A 19,013-nucleotide genomic window follows, 5' to 3' on the forward strand; every position below is an offset into this window, starting at 1 on the left:
CTCCAGGCTATGAGCGGTCAGCACAGAGCCCGACGTGGGACTCGAACTCACGAACCGTGAGATCATGACCTGAGCCGACGTCGGACGCCTAGCCGACGGGGCCACTCAGGCACCCCTGCCTTGCTCCCTTTTTAAACAGTTGGATTGTGTACCAGTGTATGGGCTTTATGATAATTTATTTAAATAAGCCGTTCAGTTTCCTACTGACAGACATGCAGGGGTCGTGCATTTGTCCTTGTGATCACAGGCTTGCACGGTACAAAATGACAGACACAGAGGTGTGTGCAGCCCCAGGAAGGTGGGGGAGTGCCTGGTTCCCCACAGCACAGTGTACTATCAAGCATTTGGATTTTTGCCAAATGAATAAGTAAAAATTGGTACCCTACGACCGGTGACTGTAGTCACGATTTGCACGAACGGGGGGGAGAGCATCCTTTCGTGTTTTGGAGCTGGTGGTTGTCCCGGCCGGCGGCCCTTTGAACCACACCTTTTCCTGGAGAGCACGGCTCCTATGGCAGCAGGGAAAGGCAGGAAAGACAGAGGAGGGGACTTTTCTCTCTTCCCCAGGGCTGCCCCGGCCTCACCCTCTGCTCACTCGCCCCTGTCCCTTTGTCACACAGAGACTGGGGAGAAGGGTGCCCAGCTGTCGGGCGGCCAGAAGCAGCGGGTGGCCATGGCTCGGGCTCTGGTGCGGAACCCACCCGTCCTCATCCTGGACGAAGCCACCAGCGCCCTGGATGCAGAGAGCGAGTACCTGGTGAGTTGCGGGGGATGGCGGGGTGATGCCAGACAATGGAGCCAGGAGCTGGGAAGGGTTTGGAGACTCTATGGAGCCCTCCCCGGCCGTCAGTTTCCTGGACTGGGGTGTTCAAGGCTGAGGGTAGGGAACCAGGGGAGAGGAGACCCAGGGCTGGACCAGCCAACTGGCTCCTGGCAGACGTGAAATCATATGATTCGGTTTGGAGTTGAGGCCCCGCCCTCGGCTCATCACTTGAGCCAGTGTCTTCCGCTCTCTGAGGCCCACTGTCATTGGTAAAGAGGGTCCAACAGGGTATTTGTCACTGACTAGCTACCTCGGCCTCTCCGTGGGTTGAATCGTTAATTACACAGGCATTCACTGAGCTCCTCCTGGCCACTGGGCACCGTCCCAGACCCTGAGGTTGCAAGGGCTGGCTGAACAGACAGACAAAGGCCCCGTCCCTGCTGTGTTTCCATGTTTCCATTCCAGGGGAAGAACAAGCATGAGTTCAACCTGTGGCCTGTGCCACGTAGAAAATGAAACTGTCATTTGAGAGAGAGAGATCGAGAGAGGTCACCAGTGCCAAAGAGAAACACGGCCAGACATTAAAGCTGGAAAAAAACCCAGATTTTATTCAGTAACTACTGACAGTAGGGGAAAGAGCTGAGCTCCACTCTGATTTGTGCAGAGGTGAGAGTGGTGACAGGCGTTTCGAAGGAGAATGAAGGCATAAGGAGGTGAGCTCCAGGGAAGGCCTAGGAAGGGCTGGGCAGTGTGGATGCGATTAGCCGGCCGTGTCTGCTGGCTGGCAACTGTCGGCCAGAATTCTGTCCTCCCACGGAGAATGGGAGACTGAGGCCCTGTCCTTCCTAGCAATTCCATTGAAGAGGAAAGGCCTTTAGGTCCTTGAGAAAGACACTCTTGACTTATAGGAGATTCATATATATATATATATATATATATATATATATATATATATATCTCAAAGGGACAGAGGAAGGATTTATAATTATAAGACCTTTTTAAAAATTTTTTGATGTTTATTTATTTATTCAAAAATTTTTATGTTCATTTAATTTTGGGAGAGAGAGGGCACAAGTGGAGGAGACACAGAGAGAGAGAGGGAGACATAGGATCTGAGCAGGCCCCAGACTCTGAGCTGTCGGCACAGAGCCCGATACAGGGCTTGAATTCATGAACTGTGAGATCATGACCTGAGCCGAATTTGGATGCTTAACCGACTGAGCCACCCAGGCGCCCGTTATGTTTACTTATTTTTGAGAGATAGCGCGAGCAGGGGAGGGGCAGAGAGAGAGGGAGATACAGAATCCGAAGCAGGCTCCAGGCTCTGAGCTGTCAGCACAGAGCTCGATGTGGGGCTTGAACTCATGAACTGTGAGATCGTGACCTGAGATGAAGTTAGATACTTAACTGACTAAGCCACCCAGGCACTCCGGTTATAAGCCCTTTGTATTAAACGCTCAAAGAAAGGGAGGTCAGGAGTCTACTGTCAGGCATTGGCCAAAACAGTCGATTCTCCTGGCAGTGCTGAGCATTCGGTGGGGCTGGGTCATCCCAGGGACAAGGCCTTACGCTGTCAAAGCCCTGCTGGAATGTGGCCATCTCACTGATAGAAGCAGGGTCTCCGGGTACCATTTGAGCTGAGACCCAAGAGGAAAGGAGCCAGCGGAGGGCAGTTGTGAGGTAAGAGCATCTGAGGAAGAGAGGGCAGCATATGCAGAGGCCTGGAGCAAGTTCATAGGCAAGCCCGAAGGTCAGCGTGTCAGGCTGGGGGGGTCCAACAAGGTGAGGACAGAGTCCTAAGGAGACACAGGCAACTCAGGCCCTAGTTCTAGAGTTCGGATTTTTTTTTTTTTTTTAATTAACAGAAAAGTTTTAGGTTTAAAGAAAGTTGAGCAAAAAAGTGCAGAGAGCTCCCGTATATGTCCTTTTCACCCCATTCTTATTACTAACATCTTATTAATAGTAAGTTTCTCTTATTATTGACATCTTGATGCAGTGAATTCGTTCCAAGTGATGAACCAGCTTTAACGCGTTATTGCTAACTAAAGTGCATAGTTTACATTAGGGGTCCCCCTTCGTGTTGTGCACTCTTGACCTTGACAAGTGCAGAATGCTAATGTGGAGTCTGGATTTTATTCTTTGTTGAAGGGCTTGGAGCAGGAATTCAACAGGAACGGATGGAAACGTTAAATCCCGGGGGGCGGGGGGTGGGGGGTTGCAGGCATTCCAGCGAGAAGACGGTGGCGGAAGGAAGGAAAGGGTGAGATAACCTGGGGAGACAGCTGCAGGGTTCGCTCAGCAGCTGGATTTGGACAGTGAGTGAAGGATGAGGAATTGAGGACGATGGTCTCGTTGGCTTGAGCTTTGGGGCTGATGGTGAGACCATTAACCAGGGCGAAGGTTAGAGGAGGGAGCAGGAGCAGGAAGACCGGAGGAGACCGGGTTAGGGTTCACCTGTCGCCGCCCAAACACCTCCCTGGTGCCGGGCACGGAGCTGTGCCCTCCGTGAACCAAAAACGGGTCGCGTGCAGGCCCCGGCTTTACAAACGAGGAACCGAGTCTCAGAGCGGTGAAGGGTGACTGGGACGCGGCGGACCTGGGAGCCGAGCCAGGCCCCGGGTAGACTTGCGGCCGCTCCCCCCCCCCCCTCCCCCGCCCCAATGTCTCTCCAGATCCAGCAGGCCATCCACGGCCACCCGCAGAAGCACACGGTGCTCATCATCGCGCACCGGCTGAGCACGGTGGAGCGTGCGCACCTCATCGTGGTGCTGGACAAGGGCCGCGTGGTGCAGCAGGGCACTCACCAGCAGCTGCTGGCCCAGGGCGGCCTCTATGCCAAGCTGGTACAGCGGCAGATGCTGGGGCTCGAGCCCGCCTCCGACTACTCAGCCGGCCACAAGGAGCCGCCGGGCAGCGGCGGCGGTCACAAGGCCTGACCGGTGGGGCGGAGGCCCTGGCGCCTCGCCTGGTAGACGTACTCGTGGGGGCTCCCCCCCCTCCCCCCGCTGCCCTCTGAGCCCAGGCCCACAGCACCGGAGGGCCACCTGCCATGTCCCACGTGTCACCGCTTCCTGCATCTTGCCCCCGATTCCTGCCCCGTCGCCTGGGCCACCACCAGCCCTCCCCTGCTGCCACGAGCCACCGCCTCCAGTCGGGGCAGCGGAGACACGTCTGATCTCTCCATCTGGCCTCCCAAGGCTTCTAAGCAAAGGTAGAGCTACCTTTTTAAACCAAGATCTTCCCAGGTTTTTTTTTACTGCTTGGTTTGATGGGCCCCAGTCAACTCCTAGATTTCAAAAACAGTTTTTTCATTGGGAGTAACGATGGGCAAGGTCGCTGAGATGTTCTAGAAACTTCTGAGCCAGGAGTGAATGATCTTTCCTAATAGCCTGGGGGATGTCAGGGGAGAACCAGGCCTCTGCCCCTTCGCCCCTCGAGAGAAGGGGCTTCCCTGTCCCAGAAGGGGGACACAGAGGAGGGGACTTCCTCTCTCACTCTTCCCAGCTTCATGAGTCAGGCCAAGGTCAGCAGGGGCAGTGGAAGGCACCTGTCTGCCCATCGTCCCTGCCGCCCTGCCAAATCGAAGCCAGTCTCACTGTGAACCACTACTACTGACCTTAACTGGGGGAGTGAGGGGCTGGCCAGGCCTGGCAGAGACTCAGGGTGTCCCCAGCCCTGCACCCAGCTCGAGCCCCTCGGCCCTGCCTCATCCCCTGCTCCTGTCCCCCACCCCCACCCCTGCAGCCCTCTCCCCCACACCCGCCCCTGCCGCCCTGCTCTTCGGAGGCCTTTGGCATGTTGGATGTTTGGCAGACGCATTCTCTTCCGTGTCTGGTGGATGGGGATGGGACAGTGGCAAAGCTCAGGCTCTGGCTTTGCGGGGGGGGGGGGGGGGGGGGGGCGGTGAGAGGGGCGTTGCAGGATGTTAGAAGAACCCGGCCAATAAAGTGTACTACCTCTGACCCCTGACCTCTGACCTCTTCCTGGGCCCTCTGCCCCATCACCTGGTTAGGTTTTTCCATCAAACTCAGCTCTCCCCCCAGCCCTGCCCGGTGTAGTTGTGGGAGAGACTCTGGGTGGTACAGGGCCTCCCCCCAGGATCTGGGAGCCTCCTTTCTGTCCTCTTCATGTCCCCAGGATCTCCAGCACAAACATTCATGTCTGTCTGTCTGACTGTCTCCGTGCGGCTTGTGCAGGGTAACGGAGACCCGTCTCCTCTAAATCCGCGGGACTTCTGTGACTCCCAGGAAAGCCAAGGCCCAGCAAATGCCACCTGTTCTTTCCCGTCAGGGACCGGGCACCTCACTCCCTCTCCGCCCCACGGAGCTGAGACGTATTACCTAACAGCTCAGTCAGAAGAGACTGAAGACGTCCGTGGGGGTCATTCATAGTTGCAGGATTGTAAGGGAGTCTGGGGCTCCCGGGAGGGGGCTGGGGCAGTGGCAATTTACCAAACTGGTAGAGAAGTATTTCAATATTGTAACTACTGGGGCGGTCACGCTGCGTATATCAGCTCTGTGTCAGCCATGTACCCACTCTCTTGCCAAATAAGCTGACCCAGGCCGTGACCAGCTGAGTCTCCTGTTTCACCTCAGGGGCTCAAGGGAACTGAGATACAGAGAGGTTAAGCAACTTGCTCAAGGCCACCAGCTAGTAAGGGGTAGAGCTGGGATTCACCCCCGAGAAGTATGTGTGTATGTTTGACCCCAACCACAGAACACCCGTGAGAGTAAAGATTTAAGGGCGCGGGTTGGAGAGCATATTGACATTGCACCAAATGCTACAGATCAAATGTTGGTTCTCAAACATAAGTGCCTCCAGGAACCGGGTAGGTATTGTAAGTGTGCGAAAGCAGCCAGGTGTTAGAAAAATCAGTCAACGCTCTTGGTTTCTTTTCTGCTTTTCCACTTTTGACACGGCGCAGGGAAATCTTTCTGTTCCATTAAAAATAGAATATGGTGCAAGCCTGAGAATAAATGGCAACCGAGGCTTTGTATCTCATTTAACGGCAATGGCTGGGACTTGGCCTCGGCCTCTTGAGGCCATGCAGGAAGGTGGCCTTGAGTCAGCAGATCTGCAGATATTTTCAGAGAAGCTGGAAATTCCAGTTTTAGTGTAGGATTGATGGCTTTTTATAGATTGGCTCATATTATTTTTACAAAACCCAGGGCCAATAGACACATCTCGAGTCAGTCTTCAACCTGTGGGTCACCAGTTTGCATCCTCTCTGCTGGACATTCTTGTTCTCCAAAGTCCTTGGAGGTTCCCCATCAAGGAGATTTCCCCTGCCATGGGGGGCCCCCAGCCCAGCCCCATTCCAGCCCAGGCTCCTCTCTTGCCCCCTCCCCGCCGCCCATCTCTTTGCCTCATTGTCTCACCTCCCCCCTCAAAATCCCCAGGCTGGGAACCCCAGATGCCTCCTGCTTTCCCATGCTCTGGTTCCCTGGTTGGCAAACCTAAACCCAAAAGCAGGCCCTAGGCAGACAAAAGAACCTTCCAGAGACCAAGCTAGCTGTTTTCTAGAAGGCATATGTTATTTTTTATTTTATTTTTTTAAAATGTGTATTTGTTTTGAGAAAGAGAGAGAACGAGCTGGGGAGGGGTAAAGAGAGAGGAACAGAGAGAGAATCCCAAGCAGGCTCCACACTGTCAGAGCAGATCGAGGGGTGGGGCTTGATCTCACGAACCGTGAGATGACGACCTAGGTCAAAACCAAGTGTCGGGCACTCAACCAACTGAGCCACTCGGGTGCCGTGGCAGATATGATTTTTTAAACAAATATTTTGTTGTGGGATAATTTTAGCATTTCAGAAAGGTTGCAGTGAAATAGAGGGAGTTCTTGCATAGCCCTCAGCCAGCTTCCTCTCACACTATCGTCTCGTGCAGTCGTGGCGATAACTTGTCCTAAGAAAACAGCACTACGCATCACTGTCAGTGAAACTCCAAGCTTTTTTTTTTTTTTCCTTTTTCACCAATTTTCCGCTCATGTGGGTTTTTGGTTTGTTTGTTTTTTTTTTTTTTCTGTTCCAGGATCCAATTCAGAGCACCGCATTGCATTTAAAGATAGTTTTTGAGTTGTTTTTATTGTAGTAAAACACACCTAACATAAAATTTACCGTTAATAACATTTAGTGCCTTCACAATGTGGTGCAACCGTCAGCATCTCCTAGTTCCAGGACATTTTCATCCTTTCCCTCCAAAAAAAACCCATCCCATTCATAGTCCCTCCCTGTTCGCCCCTCCCCCCAGCCCCTGGCACCCACCAGTCCGCTTTCTGTCTCTAGAGTCGCCTCTTCGGGACATTTCGTATCGGTGGAACCATACCTTTATGTGGCCTTTTGTGTCTGTCTTCTTTCACTCAGCATCATGTCTCTGAGGGTCATCCATAGCGTGGCAGGTGTCAGCATCTCATTCCTTTTTATGGCTGAATCCTATTCCAATGTGTGGATGGACCACGTTTTGCTAATCCCTTCATCCATTGATGGGCACTTGGGTTGTCTCTGCCTTTGGGCTGTGCTGAATAGTGCTGCTGTGAACATCCATGTTTTTGTGTGGACATAATCTCTTGGGTATACGCCTAGGACCAGAATTGCTGGGTCACATAGCCACTCTCCGCTTAACTTGAGGAACTACCTACCAAACTGCTTCCACAGTGGCTGCACCATCGTACCTTCCTACCAGCAAAGTATTAGGGTTCCAGTTTGTCCACGTCCTCACCAACACTTGCTATTTTCTGCCTTTATTTATTTACATGTTATTTTTAAAAAAATTTTTAATGTTTTATTTATTTTTGAGAGAGAGCGCGCGTGAGCAGGGGAGGGTCAGAGAGAGAGGGAGACACAGAGTCTGAAGCAGGTTCCAGGCTCCAAGCTGTCAGCACAGAGCCCGACGCGGGGCTCGAACCCACAATCGGCAACATCACGACCTGAGCCGAAGCCGGAGGCTTAACGGACTGAATCACCCAGGTGCCCCCGTTTATTTACATTTTAAATTACAGTCAAGCTGGTGGATCTAAAGTGGAGAGCCATGGTTTTTGAAGTGGACTTTTTCTCTTTTGTGATTGAGCAAATATGGCTGCTTTCTTCTGCCCCAGGGACTGTGCTGGGCCATCAGGGAAAATCATTGCGGTCAGGCCCTCAGGGAATGCACGGTCTGCTGGGGACACAGGCAGGCGAGGAAATAAAGGATGGGACGCAAGGGACACGGGCACAGGGGCTGTGGGGCCCCAGAGCAGGTTTAATCCTGGTGTAAGGACCCAGGGGCGGGAGGAAGACAGAGGCAGGGCTGGCCTCACGTGGGCGTGCAGCCTGTGTTGAAATTTTGGAACAGGCGGCCCTGCATTTTCCTTCTGCACCAGCCCCTGCAGATTCTGCAGCTCGTCTTGGGAAGTGGTCCCAGCTGGAGGCAGGGGTCGGGGAAGCCTCTCTCCACAGCTGCATCTCTGGCGTCTGGAGGAGGGCGCTTTTTTTTTTTCTTTTTAACTAAACCGTGTATTTCTCACCTCTCGGGCCCCTGCCGCAGATCGCACCTCCCCTCCTCCTGCCCCCTCTCTCTTCCAAGCTGGTCCCTGAAGCCGAATTAGTGCAGCAGGCGGCAGATGGGCTCTTCCAAATGGCTGGTCTCGGCAGACTCTGATCCAGAGCGTACGTGTCGGGAGGGGGCTGTTAATCCGATTTGGGGGTCACAGTCAGAGCTGAAAGTGCCAGACACAGAAACCCAGCACCTCAAGATGGTGTTCATCAGCTACAGCTGGAGAGGACGCCGAAGGTGAGCTCTTCGGGGCTGAGCGGCCTCACCTGGATAGTAGGAACGATGGGACGGTATGTTCTTCTATCCGTTGCCCAATGGCAATGCCAGGGCTCTGGCCCCACCTTTCTCTTCAGTTCCCAAATCTGCTTTTCTCCCCAAGTCTGAGACCTCCCCTCTCTCAGCAAACTTCCAAAATCAAGGGGCTCAGAATTCCATCTGTCCTCTTCACCAGGGCCGCCTGGAACAGTTGTGCAGGTTGTGACCTGCACAAAGATGCTCAGCTGTGAGAGTGAGCCCCATTCACACCCATATAGTGCTCTGAACTTTATACCAGGCGTGAGTGCGCTCAAAGAGTCCCTGGGCCACGGGGGAACACAAGCGAGTACGGGGACCGGCTGTAAGGCGTCAGGTAATGTGGAGGCCGCAGTGAGTGAGAGAGCCCACTCCTTTGAAGGGGGCACGGGCTGCTCAGCTCCGCTAAGGGTCACTACAAGGAAATATGTGCTGTGTGGGGCTGACTCACAGTCCGTGATCCCCGGATTTTAGCTATGGGCACCTGCTTCAAACTTTAAAAGTACAAACTGGCCAAACAAAGCAAGTCATTGGGACTCTAGATCGTCACCTCTGGTTTATACCCAGTTAATGCCTGAGTTATTCTCTTGGCTATTTTTCTCTTGGGTACCAAGTGTGTGGGGGGGTGGGGGGGTGTCGGGTAGAAGTTCTCATTCACTGACTACAGCTCAGGACAGCAACTTTGGAGGGCAATTTCCCACGTGTAGTAAAAAAGGTGAAATGAGCAAACTGTGCTAGCCCACAATTCTGCCCTTAGTTTAGAGTGGCTTTAAGCATTTTTTTAAATGTTTATTTATTTTTGAGAGAGAGAGAGCATGAGCAGGGGAGGGGCAGAGAGAGAGAGAGAGAGAGAGGGAGACAGAGGATCCAAAGCAGGCTCTGAGCTGACAGCAGTGAGCTTGATGTGGGACTCGAACCCACGAACCGTGAGATGTGACCTGAGCTGAAGTCGACATTTAACCCACTGAGCCACCCAGGCGCCCCTAAACACTTTTAATTGAGGTAAAATTCACAGAACGTAAAATTCATCATTGAAACCTTTATTTTTAAGTTTATTTATTTTGAGAGAGAGAGACAAACAGAGCACATGAGTGGGGGAGGGGCAGAGAGAGGCGGGAGGGAGGGAGGGAGAGAGAATCCCAAGCAGACTCCACATTGTCAGTGCAGAGCCCCATGCAGGGCTCAAACCCACGAAATCGTGAGATCACGACCTGAGTCAAAGTCAAGAGCTGGACGCTTAACCGACCGAGCCACCCAGGTGCCCCTTAAGCCATTTTTTAAAGCATAGAATTCAGTGGCTTTTTGTAAATTCATAATGTTGTGAAACTATCATCGCTATCTAGTTCCAGAACGTTCTCATCACTCCAAAAGGAAATCCATATCCATTAAGCAGGCTCTCCCCACGTCCCCTCTCCGCCAGCCCCTGGCAACCACTAATCCGCTTTCCGTCTCTACGGATTTGCCTGTTGCGGCACTTAACATAAACGGGATCATACAATACGTGGCCTTTGGTGTCTGGCCTCTTTCGCTCTTCATCGTGTTTTCAAGGCTCCTCTACGTTGGAACGTGTATCAGTCAATACCTTCTTTGTTGTGGTGGAGTCATATTCGATTGTCCGGAAGCACCACATTTTGGTTATCCATTCATGTGTGGCTGAACATGTGGGTTGTTTCCACCTTTTGGCTGCTGTGAACAGTTGTGGACACCATGTTTTCACGTGAACATACATTTTCTGTTGTTTTTTTCGAGTTTATTTATTTTGAGACAGAAAGAGAGAGCACACGGGCAGGGCAGGGGGCAGAGAGGGAGAGAGAAAACCCTAAGCACACTCCAAGCTGTCAGCACAGAGCCCGACGCGGGGCTCGATCCCATGAACCACAAGCTCACGACCTGAGCAGAAATCAAGAGTCCTATGCTCAACCAACTGAGCCACCCAGGCGCCCCTGGACGTACATTTTCAATTCTCTTGGGTAGGATTGCTGGGGGAGGAATGTTTTTGAAACCTTGTTTTCACTGCGATCCCCAGTAAGAAAAACACTTTACCTCCCTATCAAGTAGACACACACACACACACATGCAAACACAAAACAAAAGCTTCACCAAAGGATATCGAAATACTTATTACAAACTATTCTGTCCTATGTCACTTAAGGGAAAAAAGGGATTTTGTGACCCACTAATGCCTCCGGCAGTTTCAAAAACACGGCTTTGGAGCAATCCGCCCAAGGATGCTTGTGGCAGCCTGGTTTGCATTTGCAAATACTAGAAACAACTTCCATGTCTTTAATTTGGTTTAAAAAAGTGTGCTGTAGGACATATGGTGGACTATTATGTGGGAGGAATAGGCATAAGTTGGATCTATGCATGTTAACTTGGATAGATCTCAAAAACATAAAAACAAGCCACAAAGCACACTGCGGGATAACATATTAGGTATAGTTAATTTATTCATGTTAATTAATACACAACAAGCAGTACCAACGATATTTTTTGCATATATAAATATGTGTGTAAAGTTTACTGTTTATTTTAATTCCAATTAGTTAACATAGTGTTACATTAGTTTCAGGTGTATAATATAGTGATTCAACAAGTCCATACATCACCCAGTGTTCATCATGACAAGAGCTCCTAAATCCCCATCACCTGTACCCCCCTCCCCTCACCCCTCCCCATGTGTGTAAAGTTTAAAAAAATAGGCTGAAGCAAGCCTGGCTGACTCCGTCGGTGGAGCTTGTGACTCTTGATCTTGGGGTTGTAAGTTTGAGCTCCACATTGGGTGTAGAGATTACTTAAATAAAATCTTAAAAATAAATAGGGGCACCTGGGAGGCTCATCGATCGAGCAGCTGACTTCGTCTCAGTTCATGATCTCACTCGTGGGTTCGAGCCCCGTGTCGGGCTCTGTGCTGACAGCTCGGAGCCTGGAGCCTGCTTCCGATTCTGTGTCTCCCTCTCTCTTGGCCCCTCCCTCATTCACTCAAATAAACATGAAAATAAATAAATAAATAGGCTGAGAGCCTTTACACTGCATTCGTGTTAGAGTTTGTCTCTGGTGATTAGAGACAGAGGGACACCAACATATGCAGTGCTTTGCCCTTTTGTTAAGAATAAAAGTAAATTCAAAGCAAATAGAAGAAAACATTAACAATGGTCAGTTCTGAGTGTTGGTCACGTGTGTTACATTGATCCATGCACATTTCTTTCTTTCTTTTTTTTTTTTTAAGGTTTTAAGTCATCTCTACACCCAACGTGGGGCTCAAACCCACAACCCCCGAGATTAAGAGTCCCATGCTCTTCCGACTGAGCCAGTCAGGCTCCCCTCCTATAACTTTTTAAAAACACTATTATCTCCTTTCATCTGAATGGCCAGCCTGTAGATATCAGCACCAAGATGGGGCAGATGATCCTGGGAGGGCAGTGACTATTCCAGTAGATAACGTTGCTTTTTTTTTTTTTTAAATACCCATATACCTTTTTTTTTCTAATTTTTTTTTTTTAGCGTTTATTCATTTTTGAGAGACAGAGCATGAGTGGGGGAAGGGCAGAGAGAGAGAGGGAGACACAGAATCTGAAACAGGCTCCAGGCCCTGAGCTGTCAGCACGGAGCCCAACACGGGGCTCAAACTCATGGACCACAAGATCCTGACCTGAGCAGAAGTCGGACGCTTGGCCAACTGAGCCACCCAGGCACCCCGGTTGGTAACATTTCAATACACCAATGCTGGACCAAGCACTTTGTATGATGCTAATTCTTTTACTCCTCACAATAAGCCTCTGAGGGATCTGGTACTATTAACCGTGTTTTTCCAAACAAGAAAAATGAGATTAAGTAATCTACAACAAATCATAGAGCTAAGTGACAAAGCTGGGACCTGACCCAGGCAGCCTGAACACCTGAACCCCAAGCTAGAGCCCTTAACCAGCATACCAGGCTGACCACAGCCTTGTTCGTGTAGCCAATTCCCCACCCAAACTCTTTTCCATCTTTGTGGCTTTTTTTTTTTTTTTAAACCTTTGCAATAAGTCACTAAGAGTAACTTGTTCCCGCGCAAGGACTGGGAAATGCTGCAGAGATGTCTGTGCTGAGTCACTAACAGGGAAGGATGAAGAAACAGAGCATAACCAGTATTTCCTTCCACTGGTTTTTGTCCCTTCCTCAGGGCAGGAGGAAGTCGTCCATTTAAACAGCTGAGTCACTCCTGGGCGGACCCAACGGCAACCTCTGATGACAAAGACAGGCCTCAGAGTGTTGCAGTTCCTTACCTTTGACAACCTGAGACCAGTCATTCAGCAATGATTATTATGTATCAAGTGCCTACCGTGTACCAGTCACTGTGCTAGGCAGTGGGTCCCCACGGAACATAAGAGGTATGAGGTCGCCTACGTTCTCACGGATCACGAACCCAAAGAGTGAAAAGACAAGAGGGTGATTTGGGGGAGGGTGTTGTTGTTTGAGTCAGGGTCGTCTGAGGACGGGACATCTGAGCTGAGTGAGGCGAGGGGCCAGCCGCGGGTGTCTGGGGGAAAGAATGAGCCGACAACAGTCCGGTGAGTCCTCAGTACGTTGAACGTGGAGTAACCCTATGACCCAGCAATTCCACTCCTAGGTAGAGACCCACAAGAAATGGAGACATGTCCACCCAGAAACTTGTACATAAAAGTTCTATTCACAAAAGCCAAAAGGTGGAAACAGCCCGATTGTGCGTAAACTAATGAACGGGTAGACAAATGGTGGTAAACGCATACCACATGGTGGTATGGTATAATTCCGCCATAAAAGGGAAACACATTCTGACACCTGCTAGAAAGTACAGGAGCCTCTGAAACATCATGCAATGAAAGCAGCCAGTCACAAAAGCCACCTAGTGTAGGATTCCTTCTTCTTCTTCTTCTTTTTAAGTTTATTTATTTATTTTTGAGAGAGAGAGGGGAAGAGAGAGAGAGAGAGAGAGTGGGGGAAGGACCGAGAGCAAGGGAAAGAGAGAATGTCAAGCAGGCTCCGCACTGTCAGCAAGGAGCCTGACGTGGGGCTCGAACTCACAAACCATGAGATCGTGACCTGAGCCGAAACCAAGAGCCGGACGTTTAACCGACTGAGCCAGCCAGGCACCCCTGTAGGATTCCTTCTGTGTGGCATATTCAGAAGAGGCAAATCTATGTTCAGAAAGCAGGTTAGAGGTTACCAGGGCACAGAGGTGGAGGCAATGGGGAGTGACTGGGTATGAGGTGTCCTTCTTGGTTGATGAGAAAGTTTTGAAGCATCCGAGACCTAGTGGTTGCATAGCACTGTGAATACACTAATACCAATGAACTTGCACACTTGAAAATGTACATGCATTAATTGCATGTTATATGAATTTCACCTTACTAAAAAAAAGGTGGGGGGGGGCAGGAAAAGATTGATCTGGGCAAAGGAATAAGGAATGGCAAGTTTAAATTTTTTTTATGTTTATTTATTCTTGAGAGAGAGACAGAGACAGAGCGCAAGCAGGGGAGGGGCAGAGGGAGAGGGAGACCCAGAATCCAAAGCAGGTTCTAGGCGCTGAGCACAGAGCCCAACGTGGGCTCAAACTCCTGAACCTCGAGATCATGACCCGAGCTGAGCTCCGAAGCTCAACCGACCGAGTCACCCAGGCACCCCAGGAATGGCAAGTTTAAAGACCACAAGGCAGGAAGAACCGGGGGAGCAGAAAATGAGGAGTGAGAGGGAAGCGTGGAGAAGGTAAAGGGAGGAAGCTCAGGGCTGGATCCTGAGGCTTCTGGGAGGTGGTTGACCTACTCTGCAAAGACGGAGAGTGCTGGAGGGTTTTGATCAGGGCGTGACTGATCCTTCTGGCTCTGTGTGGAGAACGTACTGGACTGGATGGGGCCCAAGAGAGGCAGCAGGCACCCCACCTCCCCACCCAGGGCAGCCAGGCCTGGGCTCAGCCCACTCTCTCGCCTTGGAGATGACCCTTACTCAGGACATCCTGCCATTACTTATAACCCAAGGGGCCAGGGCCATGTAGAATTTTCTGCTCTACCTAAGACAAACACAAATATCAAAGCTGGTGGTCAGCTAAGGCCCTGGGGCTGCTTTAGGTGGATATACATAGATGCCCTTCACCTTTCCTGGCCCCAGATCAATACAGCATACGCCCAGAGACGATTAGAGACTCTGTGACTCACCCCCACCCCCGCCCCCCATGACTCTTGGCAGCTACGTAAGCCCTGCAGTTGACAGGCCTGGTCTGCTGCCAGATGTGAGTTCCCTGACCTCTGACCCTCAATTATCTGGCTATTCTGGACATCGGCCTAGAGAAAGGGAAGGCTTTTTCCAAAAGGGAGACGGGCCTGAAGCCAGGCCTGATGTGTGCTGACTCCGGTCAAGGACGGGCTTTTCCAGAGCAGGAAGATGGCTGACATCCGTTTTTCCCTACCGCCTTTGGGCCATCTCCTGGTTGCCCACCACCCCAACTGGTCTCCTCCGTTCTCACCGAGTCGGCCGGTCAAGCCTTCCCGGGCATTTTGCTTGCTCTTTGAACATACTGGAAGCTTCTTAAAGCCCTTTCACACCTGGATCCCCCACACAGTAGGTGTGTTCCTTGCTCACAGTAGGTGCTCTAACCCTCACCACCGGACGAACTCCTCTATCTCCCCGTCCACTCATGTCTCCTCTCCCATGTCCCAGGGGCCCCTCGGACTCATCATGGTGGAAATGCAGCCTCAGCCTTTCCTCCCAAACCCGTTTTCCTCACAGTCAACTCCATGTTAGTTCATGACGCCCTCTGCCACTGGCTCAAACTCTGGGCGTCACATACCCGACTCTTCCCTTCCTCCTTCCCCTACAATTCAGCTCCTGGGGAGGCCTGCCAGACCGTCAGCTCGGCCCCCTGAGTCTAATTCTCCTCCTCCGTCTCCCACCAAGACCCAAGCCGCATCTCACCTGCGGGCTGCAAAAATATCATTTCCGGCTCCCACGTTGCCTCACCCCTTACAACCCCATTCTCCCCGCAGTCACCAGCCAGATCTAACCTTTTTATAAACAGACTTTACTTTTTTAGAACAGTTTTAGGTTTTACAGAAAAAGTGCAACAGTAGTATGGAGAATTCCCATAACCCGCTCACCAGTTTCCCATTATTAATATCTTACATTAGTATGGTCCATTGGCCCCAGTTAATGAACCCATATTGATACATTATTACTAACTGAAGTCCATACTTTATTTAGATTAGTTTTTTTTTTAAATTTTTTTAATTTGAATGTTCTTTATTTTTGAGAGAGAGAGAGACAGAGACTGAGACAGAGGACAGAGACAGAGTATGAGCAGGGGAGGGGCAGAGAGGGAGACACAGAATCCGAAGCAGGCTCCAGGCTCCGAGCTGTCAGCACAGAGCCCGCCGCGGGGCTCAAACTCACGAGCCATGAGATCATGACCTGAGCTGAAATCAGACGCTTAACCGGCTGAGCCACCCAGGTGCCCCTCTAATTTCTTTAGCTTTCTTAAATGTCTTTCTTCCATCCCGGATCCTGTGCAGGGCGCCATGGTGTATACGGTCCTCACGTCTCCTTAGGCTCTTCCGGGCTGTGACAGTTTCTCAGTCTTTCCTTGTGTTTAGTGACCTGTCACAGACTTTGTAGATTGTCCTCTCTTGAGATTTGTCTGAGGTTCTTCCCATGGCCGGACTGTGATTATGGGTTTGAAGAGGAAGACACAGGGGCAACGTGGCATTGTCATCAGATCTCAAGTCTCCGCCAAACATGACTGATCACCACTGATGTTAACCTTGATCATCTGCAGAGATTGCATTTGTCAGGTTTCTCTGCTGGGAAGGGACTCTTTTCCCCCTTTTCCATACCGTGCTCTTTGTTTTTTATTTTCATTTATTTTTAATTTTTTTAATGTTTACTTATTTTTGAGGGGGAGGAGTGGGGGAGGGTCAGAGGGCGAGGGAGACACAGAATCCGAAGCAGCTCCAGGCTCTGAGCTGTCAGCACAGAGCCCGACGTGGGGCTCGAACTCACGAACTGTGAGATCGTGACCTGAGCTGAAGTCGGACGTTCAACCGACTGAGCCACCCAGGCATCCCTCTTTGTTTTGTTTTTTTTGAAGATTTTATTTTTAAGCAATCTCTACACCCAGTGTGGGCTCGAACCCACAACCCTGAGATCAAGAGTTGCACGCTTTACCAACAGACTGAGCCAGCCAGGCGTCCCCCACACTGTGCTCTTTGGAAGGAAGTCGCTAAGCACAGCCCACACTAAGGAATGGGAGTCATCGAGATCATTAAAACTCAATCTAGCCTCTTAGTCCTTACTCCTCGGGCTCAAACCCTGGGAAGAGGTCTCCTGTTCTTGGAATAAAGCCCACCCCCACCCCCACCCCCGGCTCCGCCCTGGGTGGCCTGGCCCTGCCCTGCCCCAGCCTCACCTCTGTCACCACCTGTACTCACCACTCCACATTCCATTCCAGCCACGCTGGCCCCTTTCTTTCCTCAAAGTGCCAACTTTGTCCCCACCTCTGGGCCTGTGTGAGGCCCTTCCCTCTGTCGGCATCCCTTCCCCCTAGTCCCTTCCTGGCTGGCTCCCTCCTCATTCAGGCCTCTGTCAGCTCAAATGTCACCTCCCCTGGGGGATCCAGGTAAATCCTGGGGGAAACCCTGAGCCCTATCAGGGCTCACCCGCCTGGGTGGCTCAGTGTCTGACGCTTGATTTCAGCTCGGGTCATGATCTCATGGTTCGTGGGTTCGAGCCCTGCATCGGGCTCTACGCCGACAGCAGAGCCTGCTTGGGATTTTCTGTCTCCCTCTCTCACTGCCCCTCCCCTGCTCCTGCTCACTCCTGCTCCCGTGCTCTCCCTCTCTCTCCCACTCTCAAATAAACATTAAGAAAAAAGGCTTTCTTGCTCGAGGCCCTAGGCCACCCCATGCACTCAGACTTCAGTGCAAGTGGCCTTGTAGAGGGAGCCACCAAGACAAACAGGAACCAAACTAGAAATGTGTGAGATGGGGCGCCTGGGTGGCTCAGTCGGTTAAGCGTCCGACTTGGGCTCAGGTCATGATCTCACTGCTCGTGAGTTTGACCCCTGCATCTGGCTCTGTGCTGACAGCTCAGAGCCTGGAGCTGCTTCGGATTCTGTGTCTCCTTCTCGCTCTCTGCCCCTCCCCCAAACGTGCTCTGTCTCAAAAATAAATATTTTAAAAAATTAAAAAAGAAACGTGTGAGAGCCCTACAAGCGTGCAGCCTTGGGAGGGTTGGTTAGGGTCGTCGTGTCTCCCACACTTCACAATCATGACTTCACACCGGCTGCTTGAAATCGACCATGGTGTGAGTATTTATCATGGAAAGCATTCAGTGCAACAGATCAGGGCTTTTTTTTCTCCCCCATTGCTACACATTTACCCAGACACCACCACTGACAGACTTCACTGACCCCAACCCCAGGGGATGGTCGAGAAGTTTGTCTGGATGCTGAGCTGAGCAAACCGGAAGAAGAAAAAAGAACAGGGAGAGAAAATAATTCCTGACAAGCTGTCACGGCTCACCCACAGATACGTCCCAGCTGGGTGCACAGGGCACTGAGGCTGGGCGCCCGAGCGGAAATGACCCTGCCCGGTGGTGGCCTGGGCGGGTGGCAGAAACAAGCACGATTCAGAGCACGGCTCATTCATTCTGGGCCTTGCAGAATCCCTGCAAATAATTTTCCAAGGGCACTGACCAACATGCGGGTGAAGGGAATGTGGCCCACAAGGAAACAAATCACCACGAGCGAGAGAGAACCGACAGAAACAAGAGGCGGCAGAAACAAGATCCACGTAGACCTCAGATACTGGAATTCTCCGACACAGATTCAAAAACAGTGCTGCTCACCCAGTTGAAGGAAGCAATCACCAAGCTTGAGAATGTTTATAAGCAATAGAAGGCTACAGAAAGGGGCACAGCAGATATGGTAAGAAACAAAACAGAACTAGAGGGACACCTGGGTGGCTCAGTCGGTAGAGCTTCCGACCTCAGCTCAGGTCACGATCTCGCGGTCCGTGAGTTCGAGCCCCGCGTCGGGCTCTGTGCTGACGGCTCAGAGCCTGGAGCCTGCTTCCGATTCTGTGTCTCCCTCTCTCTCGCCCCTCCCCCACTCGCTCTCTGTCTCTCTCTCTCTCTCTCTCTCTCAAAAGTAAATAAACATTAAGAAATTTTTTTAAAGAAGTAGAAATATTAAAAAAAAATAAATTCAATTGTATTTGATAGAAGATAGGACATAGCAGAATTAATGAGGAATCAGAAGAAATGATCCAGAATGCAAAACAGAGACCCCCCCCCCCAAAAAAAAAAAAAGAAATACCAAAGAGAGAAAACGAGAGGATGTGCAGATTCTGTGAGAGGTTTTGTTATCCATTTGGAGTTTCAGAGACAGGCGAGAGAGGATGGGCGAGGAATCTTTTTAAGAGAT

At 51.1% G+C, this 19,013-nt stretch overlaps 1 protein-coding gene across 4 annotated transcripts in view; it reads left to right on the forward strand.

Moving 5' to 3' along the window:
* Positions 1–13,237, forward strand: part of ABCB9 (ATP binding cassette subfamily B member 9) — a 44,253-nt gene extending 31,016 nt beyond the window's left edge. For 3 of the 4 annotated variants that reach the window (XM_045457873.1, XM_045457874.1, XM_045457872.1), the window contains exons 11-12: positions 621–757; positions 3,436–4,725. In XM_045457873.1, coding sequence (XP_045313829.1) covers positions 621–757; positions 3,436–3,699 — 401 coding nt within the window. In that variant the 3' untranslated portion in view covers positions 3,700–4,725. Of the gene's footprint in view, positions 1–620; positions 758–3,435; positions 4,726–12,746 lie in introns of those variants that run through there. The other variant, XM_045457875.1, reaches the window with a different exon arrangement.
* The last annotated feature ends 5,776 nt before the right edge of the window (positions 13,238–19,013 follow it).

This window comes from Leopardus geoffroyi, chromosome D3, assembly GCF_018350155.1.
Source record: "Leopardus geoffroyi isolate Oge1 chromosome D3, O.geoffroyi_Oge1_pat1.0, whole genome shotgun sequence".
NCBI lineage: Eukaryota > Metazoa > Chordata > Mammalia > Carnivora > Felidae > Leopardus > Leopardus geoffroyi.